At 33.5% G+C, this 24465-nt stretch overlaps 3 protein-coding genes across 4 annotated transcripts in view; 1 reads left to right on the top strand and 2 right to left on the bottom strand.

The window, feature by feature from the left end:
• The window catches only part of LOC110108352 (U-box domain-containing protein 4-like), a 49288-nt gene extending 45749 nt beyond the window's left edge, over nt 1-3539 (bottom strand). For both annotated transcript variants that reach the window (XM_020838964.2, XM_020838965.2), the window contains exon 1: nt 3266-3539. In XM_020838964.2, the coding sequence (XP_020694623.1) occupies nt 3266-3359 (94 nt within the window). In that variant the 5' untranslated portion in view covers nt 3360-3539. The remainder of the gene's footprint in view (nt 1-3265) is intronic.
• Nucleotides 3540-12001: 8462 nt separating this feature from the next.
• Nucleotides 12002-13867, top strand: LOC110108348 (xylulose 5-phosphate/phosphate translocator, chloroplastic-like). The gene is made up of 2 exons (XM_020838958.2): nt 12002-12110; nt 12196-13867. The coding sequence occupies exon 2, from the start codon at nt 12281-12283 to the stop codon at nt 13490-13492; it is 1212 nt and encodes a 403-aa protein (XP_020694617.1). The 5' UTR covers nt 12002-12110; nt 12196-12280; the 3' UTR covers nt 13493-13867.
• Nucleotides 13868-17245: 3378 nt separating this feature from the next.
• The window catches only part of LOC110108353 (separase), a 30086-nt gene continuing 22866 nt past the window's right edge, over nt 17246-24465 (bottom strand). Inside the window, exons 19-25 of the mRNA XM_020838966.2 lie at nt 21468-21523; nt 21148-21377; nt 20810-21056; nt 20290-20683; nt 18847-19080; nt 18684-18771; nt 17246-17977 (exon numbers count right to left, since the gene is read on the bottom strand). Coding sequence (XP_020694625.1) covers nt 17487-17977; nt 18684-18771; nt 18847-19080; nt 20290-20683; nt 20810-21056; nt 21148-21377; nt 21468-21523 — 1740 coding nt within the window. The 3' untranslated portion in view covers nt 17246-17486. The remainder of the gene's footprint in view (nt 17978-18683; nt 18772-18846; nt 19081-20289; nt 20684-20809; nt 21057-21147; nt 21378-21467; nt 21524-24465) is intronic.

The following is a 24465-nucleotide window of genomic DNA, read 5'->3' as shown; positions in this document are numbered from 1 at the left end:
TCCGCCCCTCTCCTCTCTCTTGTGCGACCAGCAAAGCCGGACCCCCCCCCTCGCCTCCATCTTTCTCTCGTACATGCTTGAATGAAATTATCTTTTTCTCCAGTTTTCCCTTCTTTAGACCGGTCGAGTGTTGATATGATCCATGCATGTTAATTAAGCCAAATTAAGCTTATCTTTTCCTTTGGATTAGGAGAGCCTAGAAATTCCCCCTATGCGTCAAATCCATCTGAGAGAATAATATATAATCCTTAATCAAGAGTTTTCTTAGGCCAAGGTCTAAGATGTAATTAAGCACGTGGGTTTGTGTGCCCGTGGGAAACCGATCCCAACATCAAATAAACCCTATTTAAGCTTATGTATCGAATGAGGGAAATCTCGTTACTCTTGGGTTATAAATATTATTACCCATCGAGATATGTAGGCAAAAGCCTCTATCCTCCATGGTTAATTGTATGTATAATCCCATTTGCCCTCTCATTTGCCTGCTTTTGTAGAATGTAAAGGTCTACGATCGTTTTATACTATGGGATAGTGCGGTCGTACTCTTTGAATTCGTTTCCCGCGAACAGAATCCTTTTGAAGACCCACAACAATATAATTAGAGCACATAGATTTATGTAAGACAATTCTTGGTATAATATTCTAATCTAATGTTCTTCTTCGTCATCGATTGCCACCAACCACTTGGTTAAGTGGTATTGTTGTTGATCTCTACGTTCCAAGATTCAAATCCATTCCAAGATTCAAATCCTTGCCAAAAAAGTCATCATTCTATTTCAAGATTTTGATCCTTAATCAGACGTGAGACTCAAAACTCATCAAATGTGTAATATCCTCATTCAAGCTCGAGGCATGAGGTTACCTTTTTTTTTCCTCTTTAGTTTTACTTTTATTTTCAACCATTTCATCTTATTATAATTTTTTAAACACTCCATCATGTCCTATACCAAATTAACATCAAAAGCAATATTTTGAATCATTTTGTATACAGATTTTCTAAATTTAATTCAAAATTCATTAATTTTTATTAAATTACTTCTTTAATAGTTTCTTCATGACTTTCATCATTGTCATCATATTCCATTTTATTTCTTCCCTCTACCATTAACAATACTACTCATACACGCACCTCTTAAAATATTTGTCTCTCCTCACAAAAAACCATCACGTTGAAAACTCATTCCATTGATCTTAATCACTCCTCCCTATAACCTTCTCCAATACAAATCCAAGTTTATGTTCCTTCCTAATAAAAACCATCCATAACCAATCTAAACCTAAATAATCATTAACCTTAAGAAACCATGTCAAATTCAAATCCAAAACAACCTATCCCTATTTAAATTCAAATATAAAACTTGTACCATGCCTCTCATAAATATTGCATGCACCTCTAGCACTTCATTCTTCAAAAGGCTACTTCCACTAAAAATAAGGAAAGAAAATGAGAGCAAAAAGAGAAATTTTCTATGCATCCATCTTCTTTGAATTAAATTGTCTGCACATGAGATTAAAATCACTTTCCTAAAGGACAACAAATTCAAATAAAATGTTTGAAGGTGTTCTACGATTAATACATATGACTTCAATTTGAAAATTTTGGAATAAATTTTGCTGTAAATGAGAAAATCTTGTGGCATGCATATAACTAAGATTTAAGAGCCTATACTGAAAATTATTTAAATCTTATCGCATGCTTTAATTGGTATTGTATTCAATAAATTTATGAGATTTTCAAATAGAGTTGCATCTGCTTACACCCACATTATAACCTAGACTTAGTTGACTGTATATTTTTGACACTTTAATTAAATTAAGGAGGCATTCCTAGTATGAAAAAGGAATTCAAATTAAAATGGAATACTATATAAAAGGAATGTAATATATTTGAAATATTTGAAATTGTTTGGATGAATATAAAATAAATGCATGTGATACTTTTTTTGTTTGACTCAAAGTACTATATAGCCCAACGATGGAGACAGAGGTAGCGGCCTAGCAGGATTGGCGATGGCAATGGCAACTGGTAGTGAACAACAGTCAGCGTTGAGCAACAATCAATAGTGGCAACAACACCAACGAACGGTGGTTGGCGTCAGGCATCGGGCAGCAATGAGCAATAGTCAGTGGCGGGCGGCAATGGTGGAGGCAACAAATGGTTGCTGGCAAAGGTGAGTAGTGATTGGTGATGGGCGGTAGGTTGTGTCAATGGAAACAACTAGGAGAGTGACAGACAACAACAGCGATGGTTTGAAAATTGGCAAAATCTAATGATTCCAAATTAACTAAAATTAAACTAGAGAGTAAATTTCAAATACTTTAAAATTTTACTCTGCATTTCTTTTACTTCTGACCAAACGCTAATATTTCCAAAACCCCTGCATTTAAAATACTTAACACCCCTTATGCTTCAAACCAAATAGCCTCTAAGAAATAGCTAATAAAACTTGAATTGTGTATGCTTAAATTGATCATATTTTCACATAGGTCACAAATTCATCGAATCATCCCATTTGGCATATTTACATTAACAAATATAATTGATAGATATCTTCCACCTCACCAATATTAACATTAAAATTTTTTGGATTATCATGAATCACATTATGAAAATATTTATTTTGCTAACTTATGTCTCCATTTTTTAAGGAGGGCAAAACCTAAACCTTGACAATCAAATACCACAAAATTTCACCCTAAAACTGCTTGAAATTCAAAGTAGAAAGATAAAAACAAAACAACGTGTTCTTAACACCTAATTTCAAGACAGCCGAAAACCTACCGACACTAGCTGCCCGCAAGAAGCCCCAACAAAAACTTGCTCCTTCCTTCCATTCAATGACAAATTAGCCATCAGAAGCCTACAATCTGACGGCACATTAAGAGCTAATCCTCAAGTACGAGAAAATAAAAAAGACCATAAAAAACATCTCAATTCATAGCAGATCACAACCACAAAAACCCGAAATTCTCCACATATCAACTTCTGCGAGCTCCAAAATCTCTCACCTTGAGAAACATATCACAGAAATGAACATATGATCCAAACCAACATCCTACCTAAGCTCTCATCAAGCATCCATCAGCCAAAACCAAAACCAATCATGATGCAACCACAGAAAAGAACCGAGAGAACGGTCATACTCCTAGAAGCAAAGGAAACAACATGCAGACCTGCTTCCTCCATCTAAATTTAGGCAAGATCGAGAAAAATAACGCTTGAACAAAGCAATTGGTACAAGGACGAAAAGCGATCAAACTTCACCTTCATGCATATCACCGTCCGAATCGCCAGCGGTGACCACTTCTTTCGAGCCTTCGCCCATCCCTCCACCCCCTGGTTTCTGCTCCGCCATCATTGATCAGCGTCGTCGCTTCTAGAATGGAAAAATAACGCGGAGACGCCGGGCGCCTCCTTAAGTCCAACAGTGGCGGAGCCTGTAGAATTTTTGGGCAGGTAGAGCAAGTCTGTCTTGAATCAACTCAAGAGCAAAGTCTCTCTCTCTCTCTCTCTCTCTCTCTCTCTCTCTCTCTGCATGTCAATTGATCAAATCTCTTATTATTTTCACTCGGTTCATCGCTATATTACAAGTACAGAAATATTTTGTCTATTTTAATGGACTTCACCCTAAATTAAGGATGCACTTATGCATTCTTAGACTGTTCATTGCACTCATAGGCCATTTGAAATAGGTTCAAATTCCAACTGATTTGAAAGGTTTGAATAGGCTAGAACTATGTTTGAAACCTTGGTTTGATTTATGAATTCTTCTCTTTTACACATCCTTGGCCTTGTCGATGTATGCCCTTAATAAGCATATGTCATGAACTCCTCGGTTCTTTCACATGTTGATGTTTTCTCAGAATGAGCTCCTATGGTTAACTCATCCACAAATCTCATCGACGCCTTCATGTGGCGACTCCCATCATGAACTCTCATTCACAGATCAACTATAATTAATTGAGCCATGCTTAACCAGATCAATAACCTTCAAACCTGCTTCACACAATCCAAACCCCTAACCCAACCTGCTCGAATCTCTCTCACAAGCCCCGGATCGCTTTCATATTTTGCATGTAACTTTGCCATGTTGCTTCAACCCATAATCTTCTTAGGAATAGTGCACTCCTCTTTGCCTCTCATCAATGATTAAAGAAGCATATAGCTAGAGCATCGCATATGATCATCCCCACGTAATCTCCAAATCTCCTTGTCTCCTTCTTTCTCATTCAAGAGCCTCAAAGTTGCAACTTTGAACTGTCTTCCTCTTTTTCTTCCATGTCTTCTATTCCTTTCCCTTCATTATTATTGATGCACTTCAACTTTGTCATCTTTCACTCAATTCGTTAAGAGGAGATTATTTATGCAAGATTAAATTAGTTTAAAATTTGTTAGGTGTTCTAGATTACTTATTTGATAATAAAATTGTACAAATCAAGATTGAGACCATAAAGTTAGGTCAATCTATATGGTGAAATTTAAAAAATTAGGACTTTTCCTTATTGGTGTTAATTAATCCATATTAATGGAGGTGTTGCATTTGTTAGATAGGTTGCAATTACATCAACTTACTACTAGTTTTTTATGCTTATTATGTGTGTAATTGATTGAGATTATATATTATAATTAGGCAGGGATCTCAATTAAATTGGGTTTCATATGGCTCACTTTGAGGTTGGTAATTTTTATTTGCTAGAGAACATATCCTTCCTTATTATGGCTTCTATAATTGATACTTATAATAGATTTCTTGGATATTTAAAAGATTGTCAAACATGCCTTTTACATTCAGTTATTGTTGCACATATTTTGCAAATCTTATTTAACTTTCATAACATAATATCATATGCAAAGATAGCTTTGTCTTGATTAAGTTTGCTATAAATTCTTAACATTGAAATGAAATATATATATAGCCTTAATAGAATAGAAAAAATATTATTTTATGAAAATTTTATTTTTATTATGAAGCTAGCATTAGTCATATTAATTATTGAGCAAAGTTAAGCACCTACACAAAGTGAATGCTATTTTGCAATAAGTATATAGGTCATTAGAATCCTTCCGGATCTCACTTGTTGAGTTAGTGGGTCCTCAGAAGGATTACTACTTTGAGTATCATTGAATTTCTATGAGTTAGTGCCTAAATTTTTTACGTAGAATGTAATAGCCTCAATTTTAAATTCATTGAAATTCCTATAAATATGAAAATTTGGCTGAGTGAGCGCTACGATGTCAAGCTCTCAAGTTTACAAGGGTTTGAGTGAGCGTTGTGGCTATGGGGTTCTTGAGCGCTACTACGTTGGGTCTAATTTTTTTAAAAAATAAAATATGTAAAACCATTACATTAAAACACTCCTAACTCAACCCCTCCCCCATTTGATATGCATGTCGTTAGGGGAGAGAAGAAGAGAGAGGAGAGAGAGAAAGGTTCAAGTTATTATTTTCTATCACTCCAGTTGCAAAAGTTGCTCTGATCGTGATAGTTAACCTTAACCCTACTCATGTTTTCGATGATTTTGAGTTTTGTCTATCTTTCTCTCTCATAAAATTTATTAAAATACATTATCTCGCATTCTAATAAACTTTTATTATGTAACTTTAATATGTGGTAGATATTGTCCTGAATATTTTGATTGATATATATTGAAATTTCGCCACTTAGTTTTGCATATATATCATTTTATTGAAAATAAGGGGAATAATACTAAGTATGAAATGATATGGCGTCAGTGTACTTAATATAGATATGAAGCAAATGATATGTATTAATTTACCATGCATTTGGTCTAACATGCATTTTTACATAATACATACCTACCATTAATAACACTAAATAGATCTATATGCTATAATAATTGTATATGATGTGCGCATGATGTTTGTCGTTATAAGACATGATAAAAAATGCGTGTAAAAGAAAAAAAAAGGTTGGAAATAATTAGCTGATTTAGGTTGGCTAGAGATATATTATTGTGTATAGGAAGGTGGGTCAATGAGATTTCCTTTAAATATAGTTTATAGTGTTATCCTAAGTAATATGAAAAGAGAGATATAAGAAGATCAACTAATATAAAAAAATAAAAATAAATATATTATTAAAAAAAAAATAAATAAAGGAGATCAACTGATATGATATGATACATCGATGGATAGAAAGTGATGACTTCTTATATGAAAATCACATCACTTGTGACATATGATTTGAGACTGATTCTTAGCAATATAACTGATATGATTGAGACTGACTCATATTTTGTTTGAAGAACATATAAGACTTGGATATAAAAAATACAACAAGTAGCTAGATATCCTGGCTTGCTTAAAATTGAATTATAGCATATGCATATGACACAAGCATATATTATAAATTATATAAGTAATATGCTATAATATGATATGATATAATACATGTCTTATAAATTCATATGATAACACTGATAAAAGGGCATATGATACACATGAAACATATGATATACATGATACATCTCCTTTGATATAGAATATGATATACATGTATTAATGATGTAGGATATGCATGGAATAGGTGAAGAATACTTGCTTGATATGATAGATAGATTGCTATACATGAGATGTCATATAGATAAAAATACGTTATACATTGTAATAACCCAAAATTTTTAAAATAAAATTATCTTAAAAGTTTTAAATTTTGGATTTTTGCGCTGCGACACTATGTTGGAAAGTGCAGTGGCATAGGTGCGCTGAGCTTCAGAAACCACCATCATGATATTAAAGTCTTTGTTGTATAGTAACTTTAGGTTTAACATGCATTGTAAAGATGCTGGAAAGTTGGGCGCCATAGTGCTAGGCATTGAATCATATTTTAAAAATATTTAATATTAAATATCCCTTACAACCTCAACACTACCCCATATCTGCCTCATTTCAATTAGCTTGCCGTGGAAAAAAAGGAGATGAAAGGGGAGTATAACAGCCCAAACTCTTAACTACCTAGATATTATCAGCTTTGGCCTAAGAGCCTCACGGTTTTATCCTGTTGGTATAAATTCCCAGAAAATCACCCATACCAAATTTTTTTCAGGATGAGTATGCTTAGCTATAGAGTTTCTTAAATGAAATTCTGACTATTACACCAAAAGACACCTTGATGTTTAAGAGATTGGCTTCTTTTACTTAAGGGGTTTCACAATCTTTCCCACTTAAGTAACTGACTTCCTCATCAGCATCTTTATTCAAAAATCATCCACATGGCAGATAGGATTTTAGAGGTGTCTCTTACAAGTTCAAGTGGAGACTCAGGCCATGTAGCACTTTATCCCATACATGGTTCAAGAGATGACTTCCATGGTGTAGCACTGTCTTATATGGTACTCAGTTCTCATCTTTCGGTTAGTATATTACTCTAATACTATTTGTAATAGGTCAAATACTTAACTATCGAGATATTGTCCGCTTTAACCTAAGAGCCTCATGGTTTATCCTGCTAGTGTAACTTTTCATAAGATCACCCATCCCAGAATTTCTCGAGGATCATCATGCTTAACTTTGAAGTTTCTTAAATAAAATTTCAACTATTACACCAAAAGGCACATCATTTTTTAAGAGATTGGCTTAGGGGGTTTCACTGGGAGAGAGGGGAGGAGAGAGAACAGAGAGAGGTTACTCCAAACATTTTCTTAAATTAATTCTATTTTGAGATTTCTTTTGATCATTATAGGTAACTTGAATCCTACTCCTATTTTTGATGATTTTGATTTCTCTAATTTTATTCCTCATAAATTTGATAAAATATATTTTTTCTCAATTTATTAAAATATTTAATTTATAGTATGTTTTAGATGTGTGTAATGTGAAAATTTTGACTACAATATTATTTAATTTCAAATACTTAACTATCAAAAATTGACACCCTAGCATTATATATATATGAAATACTTGTGGTATGACATAATAGTATAATAGAGTTTTTTTTTTGTAGTGAATATCCTTTAGTTTCTTAGGACAGAACGGTGAGATATATTACTTAGATTTTTTTGAATTACTATATATATCAAATTATATATTACATATTTATATAATTTATTTTATTTTATTAATATATAATGGTGTCCAAAAGAAAGGTGATGCCACTGATCATAGTAGATGTGGCCAAAGAGATGCTAAGGAACCCACATCAATTCATAGAGGTCATCATTCTACTAATCAATTTATTGTAGCTAGTCAAATGGTTGCGAATGATGAAGCCTTAACTATTGATGCTATTGCTCTTGTCAATTTAGTGGCTAATATTATCACTTAAATCACCTAGACAATATTAATATGGAAACATTTTATCTTTATAAAGATGTTAATCATTGGCGAGAGAGTTATTGATATAATGATTTTGGATCTAATATAATAATCCTCTAGGTAGAGTTTAAGATGTTTTCTTAGAGTAATAATTATGTAAAACCCTTAAAAAGCATCACTTAAATCAGCCTGACAATATTAATATGGAAACATTTTATCTTTATAATGATGTTAATCATTGGCGAGAGAGTTATTGATATAATGATTTTGGATCTAATATAATAATCCTCTAGGTAGAGTTTAAGATGTTTTCTTAGAGTATAATTCTCAGTGGCATTTTGTGAAAAACTTATAAATGATTCCAAGAAATTGAAGCAAGATTGAAGATAAATTGAGCATATATTACTCAATTCGCTCGTATTATTAGATTATTCTTTCCATAAGACAACACGAAAAGTAAATGATTTAAAAAAAATTATTATTTGACATATGATATCTTAAACTACTTATTTTATATCAATTTTTTTATCTATAAAGAGCTAGTAGATTGAGCCATGCATGCAAAGATAGAGATCAATGTTTGTGAGAAGAAGAATATTAGGAAGCACAAGAATGTAGACATATAGGTAAATGAAAGATTTTATAAAAAAAGCATTATCTAAATCATGAGAGGTAGAAGTTTAAAAGAAATAATTATTTTTCTCACTATGAAAAATGACACTTTAGAGGTTAGGCCTGAGTGCTTTGCATCTGAAATTTTTTTTTTTCGTACAACCATAATTCGGTATGACAGTGTATACTCGAGTGAAGTGGCATTATATTGCCTAGTTGATGGAAGACAGAGAACGGAGCATAGAAACGCTCCAAACCTCGGCATCGTGGTGCTACGACTTAGGCAAGAGAAAGAGATTGAAGCACTGCAGCACTCTAGACCCCGTGTTGCGGCGCTGTTAGATAGACTAGAGTCAAAGAGTGGAGAGTCATGGCATTGTGATGCGGGCTGTCCTTTTTCTTTCTCGTTTTTCATGAAGGGTTGCATTTCTTGGTTGATTTATTGTGTAACAATTTGCTAATTCTTGTGAGAGAATGATGCAAAAGTGTAAGATAGACAATGAGAGAGTGAGAGAGAAAAGAGATATGACCATTTCTCCCAATATTTCATAAATTATTTTTTAGTGTGGTGTGACAATATGATTTTTTTCCTGATTTTGAGTTTTCCACACTAAATACTAGTGTTCTTTCTTTTCATTATAATTTTTTCTTTATTGTTTGTGTTCGCTGCACAATTTACTTCCCCAACATAGAAACGTTCTTGAAGACACATCTTGACATTGAGAAAAAACATTTGAGGTTTAAGGAATTTTGAAGACCTCCAAGTGAATATGTCAACATTTAATCCTAATGAAGATGCTAATGATTGGTGAGAGAGTTAGTAATATAATAATTTTAGATCTAGTACAATTACCCTCTAGGCAGAGTTTAAGAAACTTTTTATTTAGTAATAATTCTCAGTGGCATACTGTGAAAAAGCATATAATCGAGTTAAAGAAGTAGAAACAAGGATTGAAGATAATTTGAGCATATAACACTCAATTTGCTCATATTACTAAACTAATCCTTCCATAAGACAATAAGAATACTAAACAATTTTAAATTTTTTATGATTTGAAAAAAGATATTATAAAATATTTAAATGAATTACTTATAAAAAGCCAGTAGATTGAGCCATACATGCATGCAAAGGTATTTTAACTCCCTTCTGTTTCACGTGATTTTTCTTAATAGTTTATTGCTTCTTCATTAATCGAACTGAATTATCAGAGCTCTATGACATTTTCAGGTCCGAGCAAGGCAGCAGGATTGGAGATTGATCAAGACTGTCAGACGAATCCTTTCACTATGGATGCCTAGGGCATCACAAATTATCAGTGGCATTTTGTGAAAAACATATAAATGATTCAAAGAAGTTGAAGCAAGATTGAAGATAATTTGAGCGTATATTACTCAATTCGCTCGTATTATTAGATTATTCTTTCCATAAGACAACATGATAAGTAAATGATTTTAAAAAAAATTATTATTTGACATATGATATCTTAAACTACTTATTTGATATCAAATTTTTTATCTATAAAGAGCTAGTAGATTGAACCATGCATGCAAAGATAGAGATCAATGTTTGTGAGAAGAAGAATATTCGGAAGCACAAGAATGAAGACATATAGGTAAATGAAAGCTTTTATAAAAAAGCATTATCTAAATCATGAGAGGTAGAAGTTTAAAAGCAATAATTATTTTTCTCACTATGAAAAATGACACTTTAGAGGTTAGGCCTGAGTGCTTTGCATCTGAAAAAAAAAATCGTACAACCATAATTCGGTGTGACACTATATACTCGAGTGATGTGGCATTATATTGCCAGGTTGATGAAAGACGGAGAACGGAGCATAGAAATGCTCCAAACCTCGGCATCGTGGTGCTACGACTTAGGCAAGAGACAGAGATTGAAGCGCTGCAGCTCTCTAGACCCCGGTGTTTCTACGTTGTTAAACAGACTGAAGTCAGAGAGTGGAGAGTCATGGCATTGTGGGGCGGGATGTTTCTTTTTCTTTCTCATTTTTCATGAAGGGTTGCATTCCTTGGTTGGTTTATCGTGTATCACTTTGTTAGTTCTTGTGAGAGAATGATGTAAGAGTGAAGATAGACAATGAGAGAGTGAGAGAGAAGAGAGATATGTGCCATTTCTCCCAATATTTCATGAATAATTTTTTTGCGTGGTGTGACAACATGATTTTGTTTCCTAATTTTGAGTTTTCTTGCGCTAAATCCTAATGTTCTTTCTTTTCATTATAATTTTTTCTTTCTTGTTTGTGTTAGTTGCACCATTTATTTCCCCAACATAGAATCATTCTTGAAGACGCATCTCTCCACATTTAATGGAATAATAGGAACGATCGAATTTGATGCTTGGCTTCATGACATTGAGAAAAACATTTGAGGTTTAAGGAATTTTGAAGACCTCCAAGTGAATATGTCAACATTTTATCCTGATGAAGATGCTAATGATTGGTGAGAGAGTTAGTAATATAATAATTTTAAATCTAGTACAATTACCCTCTAGGCAGAGTTTAAGAGACTTTTTATTCAGTAATAATTCTCAGTGGCATACTGTGAAAAAAGCATATAATCGAGTTAAAGAAGTTGAAACAAGGATTGAAGATAATTTGAGCATATAACACTCAATTTGCTCATATTACTAAACTATTCCTTCCACAAGACTACATGAATACTAAACAATTTTTTTTTATGATTTGACAAAATATATTATAAAATATTTACCTGATATTAAATGTTTTATTTATAAAAAGTCAGTAGATTTTTTTTTTTTTTTTTGGAACGGGTATCCACCCACTGCCATCTCTGAAAGGGCGTTTGACGACATGACTAATTCTCAGCTAATCTAGAAGAGGCACCCACCACAGAAATCTCCTGACCCGCACTGATTAGGCCGCACTTAAGAGACACTGACATTTGAAGGGAATCAAGCACCAACCAAACTAAGCATGGATGGGTAAAAGCCGGTAGATTAAGCCATATATGCAAAGGTACTTTAACTCCTTTCTGTTTCACGTGATTTTTCTTAATAGTTTATTGCTTCTTCATTAATCGAACTGAATTATCAGAGCTCTATCATCTGATCTTAGAAGCCGATGAGCATCCATCTCCATTGCTGGGAACCCCAACAAGAAGCAATGGATCCTATGCGCTCATCATTCCTTAATAATAAATACATCGCCCAATTGATTTATGCCGCTGTGAAGATCTCCAAACGGGGGTACCGTCCACGTTCTTAAAATGCTGAGGTATTACAGATTTCCCGCTTACTAATGATTTCTAACTCCTCTCTCCCATCATTTCAGGAGAAATATAATATAAAATGGCCGTCTGCGGAGACCTTGACGCACAGTAAGAGAAGAGGGAGAGAGATAAATTACAGCAGACGCCATGATCGCCTTCCACACCTTACACCCCTTCGCGCCCAGACCAGACGGGTGCGTAATGCAAACCCGACTCATGCGCAGCCAAAATTTTACCCACCATATCCCGCTCTTGGCTCTCCGCAAAAGACCCTCGGCCACAAGTCTTGTCGGAATACTCAAAGCTGCGGCTGTGCCGCAGCCACCGCCGGGAAAGATCAACGCCGACGAAGACCTGAATCCCTCTAGCCACATCAAGTACAAACCTCTCACCGCAAAACTGCCCAAAAAGAACGATACGGTGAAACTAGCGGCGGTCTTTGGCCTCTGGTGCTTCCAAAATGTGATTTTTAACGTATACAACAAAAAAGTTCTCGGCTTGTTCCCGTACCCATGGCTAATCGCCTCGTTTCATCTCCTGGTGAGCTCTCTCTGGATGACGGGACTCTGGGCAACAAAGCTTCAGCCTTTTCCCCGCGTCAACCGCAAGTTCCTTCTCGCTCTGCTGGGCCCCGGCTTATTCCACGCGATCGGCCACACCTCGGCCTGCATCGCCTTCACCAAACTCGCCGTCTCCTTCATTCAAGTCATCAATGCGTCGGAACCCTGCTTCTCTGTTGTCATCTCTGCTCTCCACGACCACTTTTACCCCATCCACATTTGGCTCTCCGTCATCCCAATCGTTGCAGGCTGCGCCCTCGCCGCAGTTACAGAGGCATCTTTTAACGCCGCAGGGCTATGGGGAGCTCTCGTAAGCAATGCTTGTTTCGTTTTGCGGAATATCTATTCGAAGCAGAGCTTCTACGACTATAAACACATTGATGGGCTTAATCTCTACGGCTGCATCTCTATTGTCTCCCTCTTTTACCTTATCCCTGTTGCTGTAATTGTGGAGGGACGTCACTGGCTGCAGGGTTACCAGACGGCAATCGCAGCAGCTGGTTCGCCGTCGTCGTTCCTTACTTGGGCTCTCCTCTCCGGCGTGTTCTACCATCTATATAACCAAACTTTATACCAGGCATTGGATGAGATTAGTCCACTAAGATTCTCAGTTGGTGATGCGATGAGGAGGGTTGTAGTGATCATTGCCACTGTGATTGTATTCAGGAATCCAGTTAGGCCATTGAATGCTGTCGGTTCAGCCATGGCGATCTTTGGAACATTCTTGTATTCTCAGGCTACAGCCGTGGGGACGAAGAAGGGCAAGAAGAAAAGACAGATGATTACTAAGGAGAGGTGAGCGGTTGCTGGTGATTTTGGATTATTGAATAGAGGAGTCCTGCTAAGATCGATCATTTCTAAGTGATGAACTTCAGTCGATCCCTTTAGAAGAGAATAACACTTGCAGCTTAAGAAGGGGGTTAAGGATAATGGCAGTTCTAAGTATTTTTTTTAATTATTTTGTGAATTCAATAATAGATGTAAGGATGAATGTAGTGTGGTTCATGCTCTAGGATTAGGGGCGTGAGTTAAGATCTGCTCGATAAATGGTTGGCGAGCTTAGTTTAATAAGCTAAAGAGATAAATTTGAGTCAATCTCTCGTTAGCTTGTTAGTCGGCTCGTTTAAAAAATATTACGATAAAATACACGAAAGTGTAGAGATGTGGGAGACATTATGAATGCATGCCTACCTGCAAGACATTTTTCTAATTCTTTAAATAATTTTATGTGATATTAAATATCATGGACTTAATTTTTCTATCTTTTCAAAATATTAAATAAATTTCATTACTAACTCTGATGAACACGAACTCGCCCACATTAAATTCCATCGATTTGCGCTTAGCAACATAGTATTTTTATTGCTTGCTTGTCATATACGGCCTTTAGTATATCTCTTATCAAATGAATCTTATAATGCATAATGGTGTTTTGCACTTTCATCCATAAAGAGTTTCATATGGAGTCATTCTAATGCTTAATTGAAATTTATTATTATAAGCAAATTCTATCAACAATATATGTACTTCTCAATATTCATCAAAATCAAATAAGCATAATCCTAGTAAATCTTTCAAGGTTTGAATTACCATTTTTGAATGGCCATTTGGTTGAGGATGTAATGGAGCACTAAAAGTTAGTATAATATTTAAAGCTTCATGAATTTTCTTTCATAATTTTGATGTTAACTTATCATCTTTTTCTAATATTATAGATTTTGGCACTCCATGTATTGTATAATATCATCCAAATACATGTAAAATCACCCTATCTAATGGGTAAGAAATGTGCAACCTTGGTCAATTTATTTATAATCACCCACATAGTATCACGATATATTGTGAATTAGTAATCCAATCACAAAATATATTAGTATTCATTCCCGTTTTCACTATGGTATTAGCAAAGGTTGCAATCATTCACTTTGCATTTGATGTTCTGCTTTAACCATTTGGCATGTAAGATACTTCGTTATAATTCTACTACAGTACTTTTTTTCAATCTCAGCCATCAAAATCTTCGTTTAAACTCTATAATTTTTTTTTTTTTTTTTGTATCATGGATGATGAGTATATCTAGCTAGATGTGCTAGTTATAGAATTTCTTTAAATTACTAGCATAAATTATAGCTCTCATTAATTTCATACTCCTCTAAATGACCTACCTTAATCAAATGTAAAACTTTCTAAAAGCCACCCTAAGCTAGTGAATCACATATTATATCTTTCAAGGTGAACTAAATAGTTAGCTGATTCAATTGAACAAACCTTTTTTTATATGAGATTACTATTGATAATTTTAATCCAGAATTTGATGATCATTAAAAACTTCACACTTGACTCTACATGAATAGTTTCTCTAAACTTCAGATATCATTGCAATCTCTATACTTTGAGATATGTAAAATCATATCACTTAATATATTAAAATTTAAAGTTAAATTGAACTAACTCTCCTAAATATAATTGATCATCCTAATAGCTTTTCACTATGATTTATATTTTCATAAATAATCTTTGCTCTGATGCCACTTTTATTATGATCCAACACAAAAACATGAAATGTCAAGGTGGGAATAGATTAGATGGTTGTTAATTCTTTTGTATTGATTTATACAAACATTATAAATAATCCAACATTAACATCTCATAAACTATAAAGAGCCATTAAATAATAAAATTATATTCATGTTCAAACCATAAATAAATCATTTCTATTTCATATATCTAAAATAAATTAACCAAACAAAATATATATGCTCTTGAAATTATTATTATTTTCACTTGCTCTTTTTTTGCTCACAAATCATTCTCTCTTACCCATTTCATTTAGATTTAGAGGGACCTTTCCTAAAAATAAACAAGTAATTATTAATATTTCATTTTAAAAAGAATAAACTAACATAACTATAATCAATTTAGATAGAGGTAAAGGATTTATCATTTTGTAAAATATGACATTTTTCAAGAAATTTATCATATCATATATTTTTAACAAGACACTCATCTTACGAGCACCATCTAAATATTTGGACGGTTTAAAATCAGAGACATTCTATTTTTTTTCCTAAATCGTTTCTTTTATTATAATGCATTTGGTTGCAATAAAATGCATTTTATCTAGCAATTGTTACATCATTAAAATAAATTATGCAACTAAAGGAATTCATTTTTTAATCATTTTAATTTTATTTAAATAAATACTTGCAATTTATAATTTAATATTTTAATCTAAAATTATAAATAAATCCTTAAATTTTTAATTTCAAATTTACTTATAACATAACATTATATTTAAATTATGAATACATCGTCATTCTAAAATTATTATATTTTACATTTCATTCAAAAAGTACAATTAATTTTTCAAATTAAGGTTTCATTTGAGACAACTTTCTAATTGCATTCAAGTACATAAATTTATAATTCCAAAATTTTTTTTGCTAAAAAGCTATTTTAAAAAACAATAAGAAAATTATCCCAAACAAAGTCTAATACTTTATAATTTCTAAAAAAAAGACAAACTTTGCATCAAAATAAATTCGAAAGATTTTCTTATTATAATCATACATCAATTTTCCTTCTTCATTGCAAGAATAATCTTACCACTTTTTCCACTTGATTAACACTTTTCTTCCACTCCAAATTCTTAATAAAATTCTCTTAATATTTTAAAACTAAATAACGAGTGTATAAATTTGATCAACAATAAAATTTAGGTTAGATTCATCTTATCTGAAATTGAGTCTATGAAGAAACCCCGCTCAATCTCCTTCTCAATGATCTGTTCGGATGGCTTTATTCTCTATCCTAGTCATCTAATTGCTTTGCTTGTTAGCCACATGATTAACCTCATGCTCACACATGCACTCGCTAGTTACAAATGCCAAGACTCTCACTCTCTCTCCCACTTTCCTCTCCCTCTCTATTTCACTCTCATCTCTTTTCTTTGTTCTCACTCGACCTCCATCTTTCTCTCTGCACACTTACCCATATTCTCTCATTCCTAATTCCTTTCTCAAATCCTTCAATCACTTGCCTTCTCGCGCCTCTATATGTGACAAAATTGACACTTCAATTCCTTTGAATCAACTAACTCGACTATTACATAGCCAATGAAATTCTCATTGCCACCCAATGACTTTCTTGTTACCCTTCTTACGCCTATCTCAACACCTCATTGATGACCCTAAATTAGTTATAGGCTGTCAACCAAATATGAAACTAGGGTTCAAGTCTAACCAGCCTAATGCTCATAGTTTGATTATGCGCGGCTAAGCCTAGTTAAGAGTTGACCTAAGGGGTTTATCAGTTGTTATCCATTAGGCTATGATAACTTGAGATATTCCTACTTAAACCTAAAGTAGGACTTCAGCTAATTTGGCTAGCAATGGTCCTATTATTAAACTAACTTGAATTTAGGTCCAATCAATGGTTTCTACGTTTCAAATGATGCATTTGGCACCAATTTAATCATTAGCAAATTCAATAAGGCACTAATTAAACCATTATGATTTTTCTATTGCACCAAGCTAGAGAGAGAGAGAGAGAGAGAGAGCACATAAACCCAATTACTCTCTGCCATAAAGCAAAATTTGAAGTTTAATACAAAGTGTGTTCTCTTTTATGAAGCCATCTGCCACATTTAATAACAGTGGAAATTGTTGCCTACATTCTAAATAAGCATATCTCAAATTAATACAACACCAATAACTCTTCTTCAACAATTTGAAGATTGATGGGCCTCTTTAATATGGTAGGCAACTGAACTACTAATTCACTATTAACAATTCCTATTGTTTCCTCTTTAATATGGTGGGCACGCCGTAACAAACAACAGATGCGCCTATTATAGTAGGAAGTCTACAAGCTCCCCTCGCTTGACTAATAAATGATGCGACTCTCAATTTGGCTTCACAGTACCTGCACTTCTCCTTCTGAACACTCTCTGTGACTTTTGAAGCTTTTCTTCTCGACGGCAAGATAGCCTTTTCCTCATTAGGATCTTCTGCCAGCTGACCGCATTTGTTGCAACTATCTAGAAGAATGGAATCCTGTGTCCATGAGCTTAGTATGGCCTTCGCAAATCGGTCGATATCCTTATCTGAAACCTCCCATAGATTTGCAATGATAGTTGGGGAGCCTGCATATAAGTAGTAAAGAGGAGCGCCTTGGGGTGCATAGCTCCCTCTCTGTCTCAGAGATCCACTGCTACAACCCATAAGAAAAGCCGCCGCACAGCGATTCAGTTTTCCAAATGAATCGGCGCGTATATACTGCATTCCTGTGGAAGAAGAAAAGAAAATGTCTTATAGAAGCACCATACAACAACAACAACAACAAGCCTTTATCCCACTATGTGGGGTCGGCAACATGAATACTTTTTCTCCATTGTGTCATGTTAAAAGTTAAATTCCTATTTAAATCTAATAAAGAATGTCATTTCTAATATTTTATAACCAAGACTTTTTAGGTCTACCTCTACCCTTCTTAACATAAGTCAAATCTAATGCATCTACTTCCCTAACCGGGTCATCAGAAGACCACTGTTTTATGTAACCAAACCATCTAAGGAGACTCTCTCTAATCTTATATTCCACTAGAGCTACTCCAACCTTTTCACGTATATGCTCATTTCATAACCTGTCTCTAAGAGTAAAGCCACTCATCCACCTAAGCATCCTCATCTCTGCAACACTTAACTTAATACTATGCTTCACTTTTAATGGCCAATATTCTGCACCATAAGGCATTGCAGGTCTAACCACCATCTCATAAAATTTTCCCTTAAGTTTGAGGGGGGACTTTTCTATCACACAACAAGCCCGATGCATTCATCCACTTCAACCATCCAACTTGAATTCTACTAATAATATCCCCATCTATTTCACCATCACTCTGAACAATAGACCCAAGATATCTAAAACATGTAAACTTATTAATGACTTGATCACCCATATGAAATAATAATGGGATTGAGACCAACATACCACTCCCATGGCCGAAATACAAGTACAGATCATGATTCTGTAAAGCTAATATCAATTCCTCAATTGCTGGAACATATCCTGCTTTGCCCTGTGTAACAACAAAAAGCAAATGATAGCATGGAAACATTGAAACAGCAAAAGAAATCAAATAACTTCAACCTACCTCCCATTTATGATTTCGAAACCATTCTTCGAATTGCTGTTGTGTATAACTGAGGTCGCCGCTTGGATTAAGCAAGTAGTATGCACGAAAAGGGTCAATATATGGAAGGTTAACTTCGAATGTGTTTTTCTTTTCACTGCAATGTTGATTCAGTTTTAACAAGATGCTGCCCAACGAAGGCATGCGATAAACCTCCTGATTTTTCAAGATTGGCATGTTCTCCCAAGAGAGCATCTGCAGCCATGAAGTAAAACCGTCGAGCTAGATTAAAACCACAGAGAATACAAGTATCAAGCATGTCTTAGGCTAGCTATTGAGTTCACAACCTAATTTATTCTTAAATAATTCATGCTTGACATTTATAGTGAAGGCTATTCAAATATTGGGTAAGGTTAGCATGAATTTATAAGAAAATGCAAAAAAATACCAAACCAGTCAAACTTGATTTAATGATGAAGAGGATTACAAAATCTTGGTTCATACAAACATTTAACTGAAAATGTAACCATAAGCCTATGATGCACAGACACTTCCCCTCAAAGAAGTATGCAACGTACAACATGTATCAGACACACCAATTATGTGCCCAACTAAAAAATATTAAAAATAAATTGAACACATGTATCTCAAATATTTTACGAAGTTTTTTTTTTTAAATATAATTTCTTATACTTCAAATTTTTATTTATTAAAAAAATAAAAACTAATTTTTTATTTCCTCCATAACTCAAAATTAATCGTATGTACTTATTACCCAATTCCAAATCATGCTCATTTTCTTTTCTCTCTAGATTATTATGATTGGGTTTCACAACAACACACAATGTACTCCCAATATCGACGTTTGAGGTTGTCACATTAATGTTTTAAACCATCACAACATTGAAGTCTGATGCTAGCTTGACATTGGTGTTCGACGAAAGTAATTTCTACACCCATAATCACACCCTGCACCATCTCAACACCTCAGCTTTGCCCGACGACATCTCACCATCGACTACCGACATCTCGACATCTAGGTCATAGTCTTGACATTGATGCACGATGTCCAATACAAAACATTGATGCCCAACTCTTGACAGCATTGTCGTATCCCCTCTCGAAGCCTAACACGACATCCACGCCCGACTATAAACATCTTAATATTAATCAATTTAAATGTAGATTCTAATAGAATGACTTGTTATTTTTCAATTATTCTTAACTAATTCAATTTCAATATATTATTTTTAAGATATAAAAATTATAATATCATGTCCAACTCATGTCAGTGTCCTATATTTCAATAATTGACATGTCTCATTTCCGTGTCATATCTACATTGTCTTGTTCATGTCTGTGCATCATAGACATAAGAAGTCATATTTTAATGATGCTAGGCTGCAAACTACTGAACAAATGGATCCGTGATTCTTTGTCACTAACAAATGAGATAATGATTACCTGCACATCAGTATCTAAGATGAGGATAATTGGTTGCCTATCAACTGTCATGCCTTCATCTACAGCTTCTAATATTAAATTGTGAATGGAGGTGAGCATGCACTTAACTCCTTTACTATGGTCAGAAAATGCCCTGAACCTTTGCTCTCCACAACATCCTCCCCTACCAAAGAATCCTTTATACAATAGCGACTGAGCAATGCAAGCTTCTGCGGCAAATACAGACTGAGCACCGTTCAGAATAACTTTGATGAGATTATCATTTACCATAAAATCACATTGTGAATTCAGACAATTGGACATTCTTGCAGCAAGCTTTTCCAGAGATTCGGCATCCAATCTCTCACCCAAAAGCAAGCACCCCCATGGTCCAATCCATTCATCTTCCATTGTTCTGCATCAAAACAAAAGAAAAAGAAGCCAAAAGCCAATAAAAACAATGTGCGCATCAAGTTAAAGCTTGAATACAAATATACATAAACAAATTAAGTATTGAAAGCCGTCAGCTGCTCAAGCATACTTCAATAAATTGTTTAGTTCATTATCAAGAGTCGTTCTACGAGACCACCACTTGTTGTAGTTAAGGCGGGCCTCAGCTTCACTAAGAACTTGGTTAGATAGAGATGAAAAATTTGCTTCCAAAATGAAACGGTAAGAGGGAGCCACGTCATCAATTACAGCACAACTCCAAGGGCAAGGCCAATCTGATACCAAGTCCTGATTTTCAAGTATGAACTCCTTGCGTAAATTAGAATTGGGCAGATAACCTGACACCAATCACACATGAACTTATTAGCATTTTTTTGCAAGGGGCGTAACATTTGTACCGTTTCATTCAGTGCTCACTAAATACAGTACCTTCTGAAATTGAGTTTACAGGCAAGAACATGACAATCGGTTGCCTGTTTGCATCAAATCGTGAGATAAGCAACCATGCCGGAAAGAAAGAAGGGAGAATCAACACTTCCCCGAGCAGGTTTACATAATCACCATCAAGCAAGCTAATACAAAGAATTGAAATTCTAGGTAGGCCATGGAAAAAGTCCTCGACAAACTCTCCAAGTTTTTCAAGTTTTTCTGGGGTAAATCTGGAATAAAATCAGCAAAATGGAAGTCGTTAAGATTCAAATAGATCCTAATAATATGAAATTATGAGAGGTAATTTAAGCACATCAAACCTTGAGATGTAATTTACATTCATATCTGTTTCCAACACATTCTCGCTTTCCATGCCCTAAAAAGAAAAAGGAAAAAAATGCTAAATTAAGAAAATTAAATTCCTGCCAAAAAAAAAATCAATCTAGAATGAAAAAGATGAAAGATAGGACAATATGTTAAATAACTTGATGGAAATTAGGCATAAAAATTACACAAAATAAGCCTAACACCTTATGCAACATTAAGAATAAACAAATAGAGAAAGGGGATTAATAAAGCCAACCACAAATAATTAGGATTAGGCTAATGATGATGAAGAAGAAGAAATATAGATCAAGAGGGAGCCAGAGAGATGATTCTTTTGGATAACAATAGAGTAATAAATGTGGTCGAAAATACTATACAATTACTTTGAAGTTCTACCTACAACAAAAATACATCACAACAGAGTATAGTTAGCTTGAAATCACACCAAATTCTTTAAGGATTATGCTCATAATTTCATTCAAAACTTAAACCTCTTCATCCATTAAAGTGAGTAATATGTCCACAACTTCCCCTCAATCCCTCATTCAAATGAGATTCGGTCACTCAACACATCCAATTAGTCCAATTTGATTCTCTTGTTATGTATGCATACTAAAAAATTTTATGCGTATTTCAAACAACTCAAATGAAATTGTAAATATTCCATTCTACTAATTGGAAATATCTAAAACTCTTTTGTAAGGATGCGATTAATAGTATCCTAAATGTAATTCTTCCCAGGCACTTTATTTGTTTAATATGGAATAAAAATAGTTAAGTCATGTTTATTCTATGATGGTAAGTATTCAATGAAATGTTATTTTATGTCCTATTGAGAGATTAATAGGTAACTTCAGACATACAATAAAAAATAAGATAAAATCATGATGACTCTATGTAAAGTATTCTAACCAGGACTGCACAACAATCAAGGCACACTCAAGGTAAACAAAAATAGAAGGGATAAGCCTCTTACAAATGATGTTGAATCATACTATAAGGCCTTAACATATCATGAATGCTAAGTTTGAAGCCATTAAACACTATATCCTAAGGAGAGAAAAAAAGTGAAATATAGTCAGACAGTCCAAAATAAGCGTAAAACCAGTATTCTATGTAAAGTATTCTAAACAGGACTACACAATAATCAGGGCGTATTTAAGGTAAAACTAAATAGATGGGATAAGCCTCTTACAAATGACTTTGAACCATACTGTAAGGATCTTCACATATTATGAATGCTAAGTTTGAAGCCATTAAACACAATCTGCAAAAGTTTTTTAATGATTATAATCAAAAGAGAAAGTAGTACCTTCTATAATACCCAAAATTTTGTCAAAAAGGTAAGCATAAATTTTTGAATTAAATTATTATTTTGCATTCACAATTATTATTTTACATTTCTCTAATTGATGAAATAATATGTGATTGTCAAATAGAAAGAGAGAAAATTTGGTGGTGAATCTAAATTTCTAAGAGGACGATTTCAAAACGGAAGAAAGGAATCATTAGTTGAGGCAATAATTTTGATTATCAGATAATTAGATTGTGAATTATGTTCAAGATATCGAAAGTTAAAAGCTTCGACATTTTGTAATAATAGATGAACGTTACTCTTAAGGATGTTAGTCAAATCAAATTCATTGTAGCTTTGAATTGATAAACTATTCAGTGATAATTAATGAAATTTAATGTTATTTGGAACAGTGAGATTTTCATAGCTGAGATAAGATAAGTATTGGAGAATTAATTTAACAAATTGAAGATTGGAAAGATCTGACAGTAATCAAGTGGGTAATTATAATGTAATTATTTATTTAATTTCAATTTTTATTTATGTTATTATAATTCACTTTTTAGTATTATTATTATTGCATATTATATGAATTAATGGAGAGAATAATGGAAATAAAAATGTGAATTATCATTGTTTGGAATTATTGTAGAATAGAAAATATGAATTAGTAGTATAAATAATATAGTTAAATGTCACATGTGCAACAACTTGAAAATGAATGAATTATTGATATGAATAATAATTTATATGAAAATGAAAGTATTAAAAGAAGAGAAAGATTCATACATGCAAATTATAGGAGTTCATCCTCGTATGATACTGAATGGAGTAGCAACATATCCATGCAGATTAAATGGAAATGAAAAAGGAAATAAAAATTGTTGTACCTTTATTGGTACATTTAGACGGTGCTCATGTACAAATTAAAATGAAAAATGAATAAATGTTAAATGGAAATGGACAAATGAAACAAAATAAGAAATAAAGTTATGTGAATAATAAGTTATAAAGATCTACAGTATATAAAAGATTATGCATATGTTAACTATGTAAAAAAGGTCAAAAAACATACATGTTTTAAATTATTTGCTTAATTGTTGTATATGAAATGGTGATTATGCACTGAGTTTACTATGTAAACTCAAATTGTAATACTATATCTTTCAGGTAAGTCTTCTGATAAGTAGAAATGGCTAAAAGAGAGAGGAACACATTAAAAAAGACGGCGATCTAACGAAAGCACGTAATATGTGTTTAAATTCAAACGTACAAGTGGTGTTAATGGATCTTCAATGTTTGAGAAATATTAGATTTTACTATTATGTGTAATTGTAAAAAGTGTATTAACTATCCGACTGACTGTTTCATCCTAGTTAATTCAAGTATCCGGGCTGGGTCATGATAGGGTTCAACTCTTTCCATTTCAGTTCCACACAGCCACTTAGATCCCAAGCCTTTATGTCAATTTGATTACCCTTTTCTCTTCTTCATACCTCAAACCTCAATGTAAAAGGAACTAAAGACATTAAGCAAAAAGGCCACTAGGAAATGGTCAGGATTACAGAAAAAAAGATAGAATTAACTCAATTCTATTTCCAGTAACCTCATTTTCCTTCCGGACATGGCATTTATAAAAAATCATATAGAAGTGCATATTTCAACCTATTTTCATCATTTCACATAATCTACTACTT

The sequence above is a fragment of the Dendrobium catenatum genome, unplaced genomic scaffold, assembly GCF_001605985.2.
Source record: "Dendrobium catenatum unplaced genomic scaffold, ASM160598v2 fragScaff_scaffold_134, whole genome shotgun sequence".
Lineage (NCBI taxonomy): Eukaryota > Viridiplantae > Streptophyta > Magnoliopsida > Asparagales > Orchidaceae > Dendrobium > Dendrobium catenatum.
This window is presented reverse-complemented; position numbering and strand designations above follow the sequence as displayed.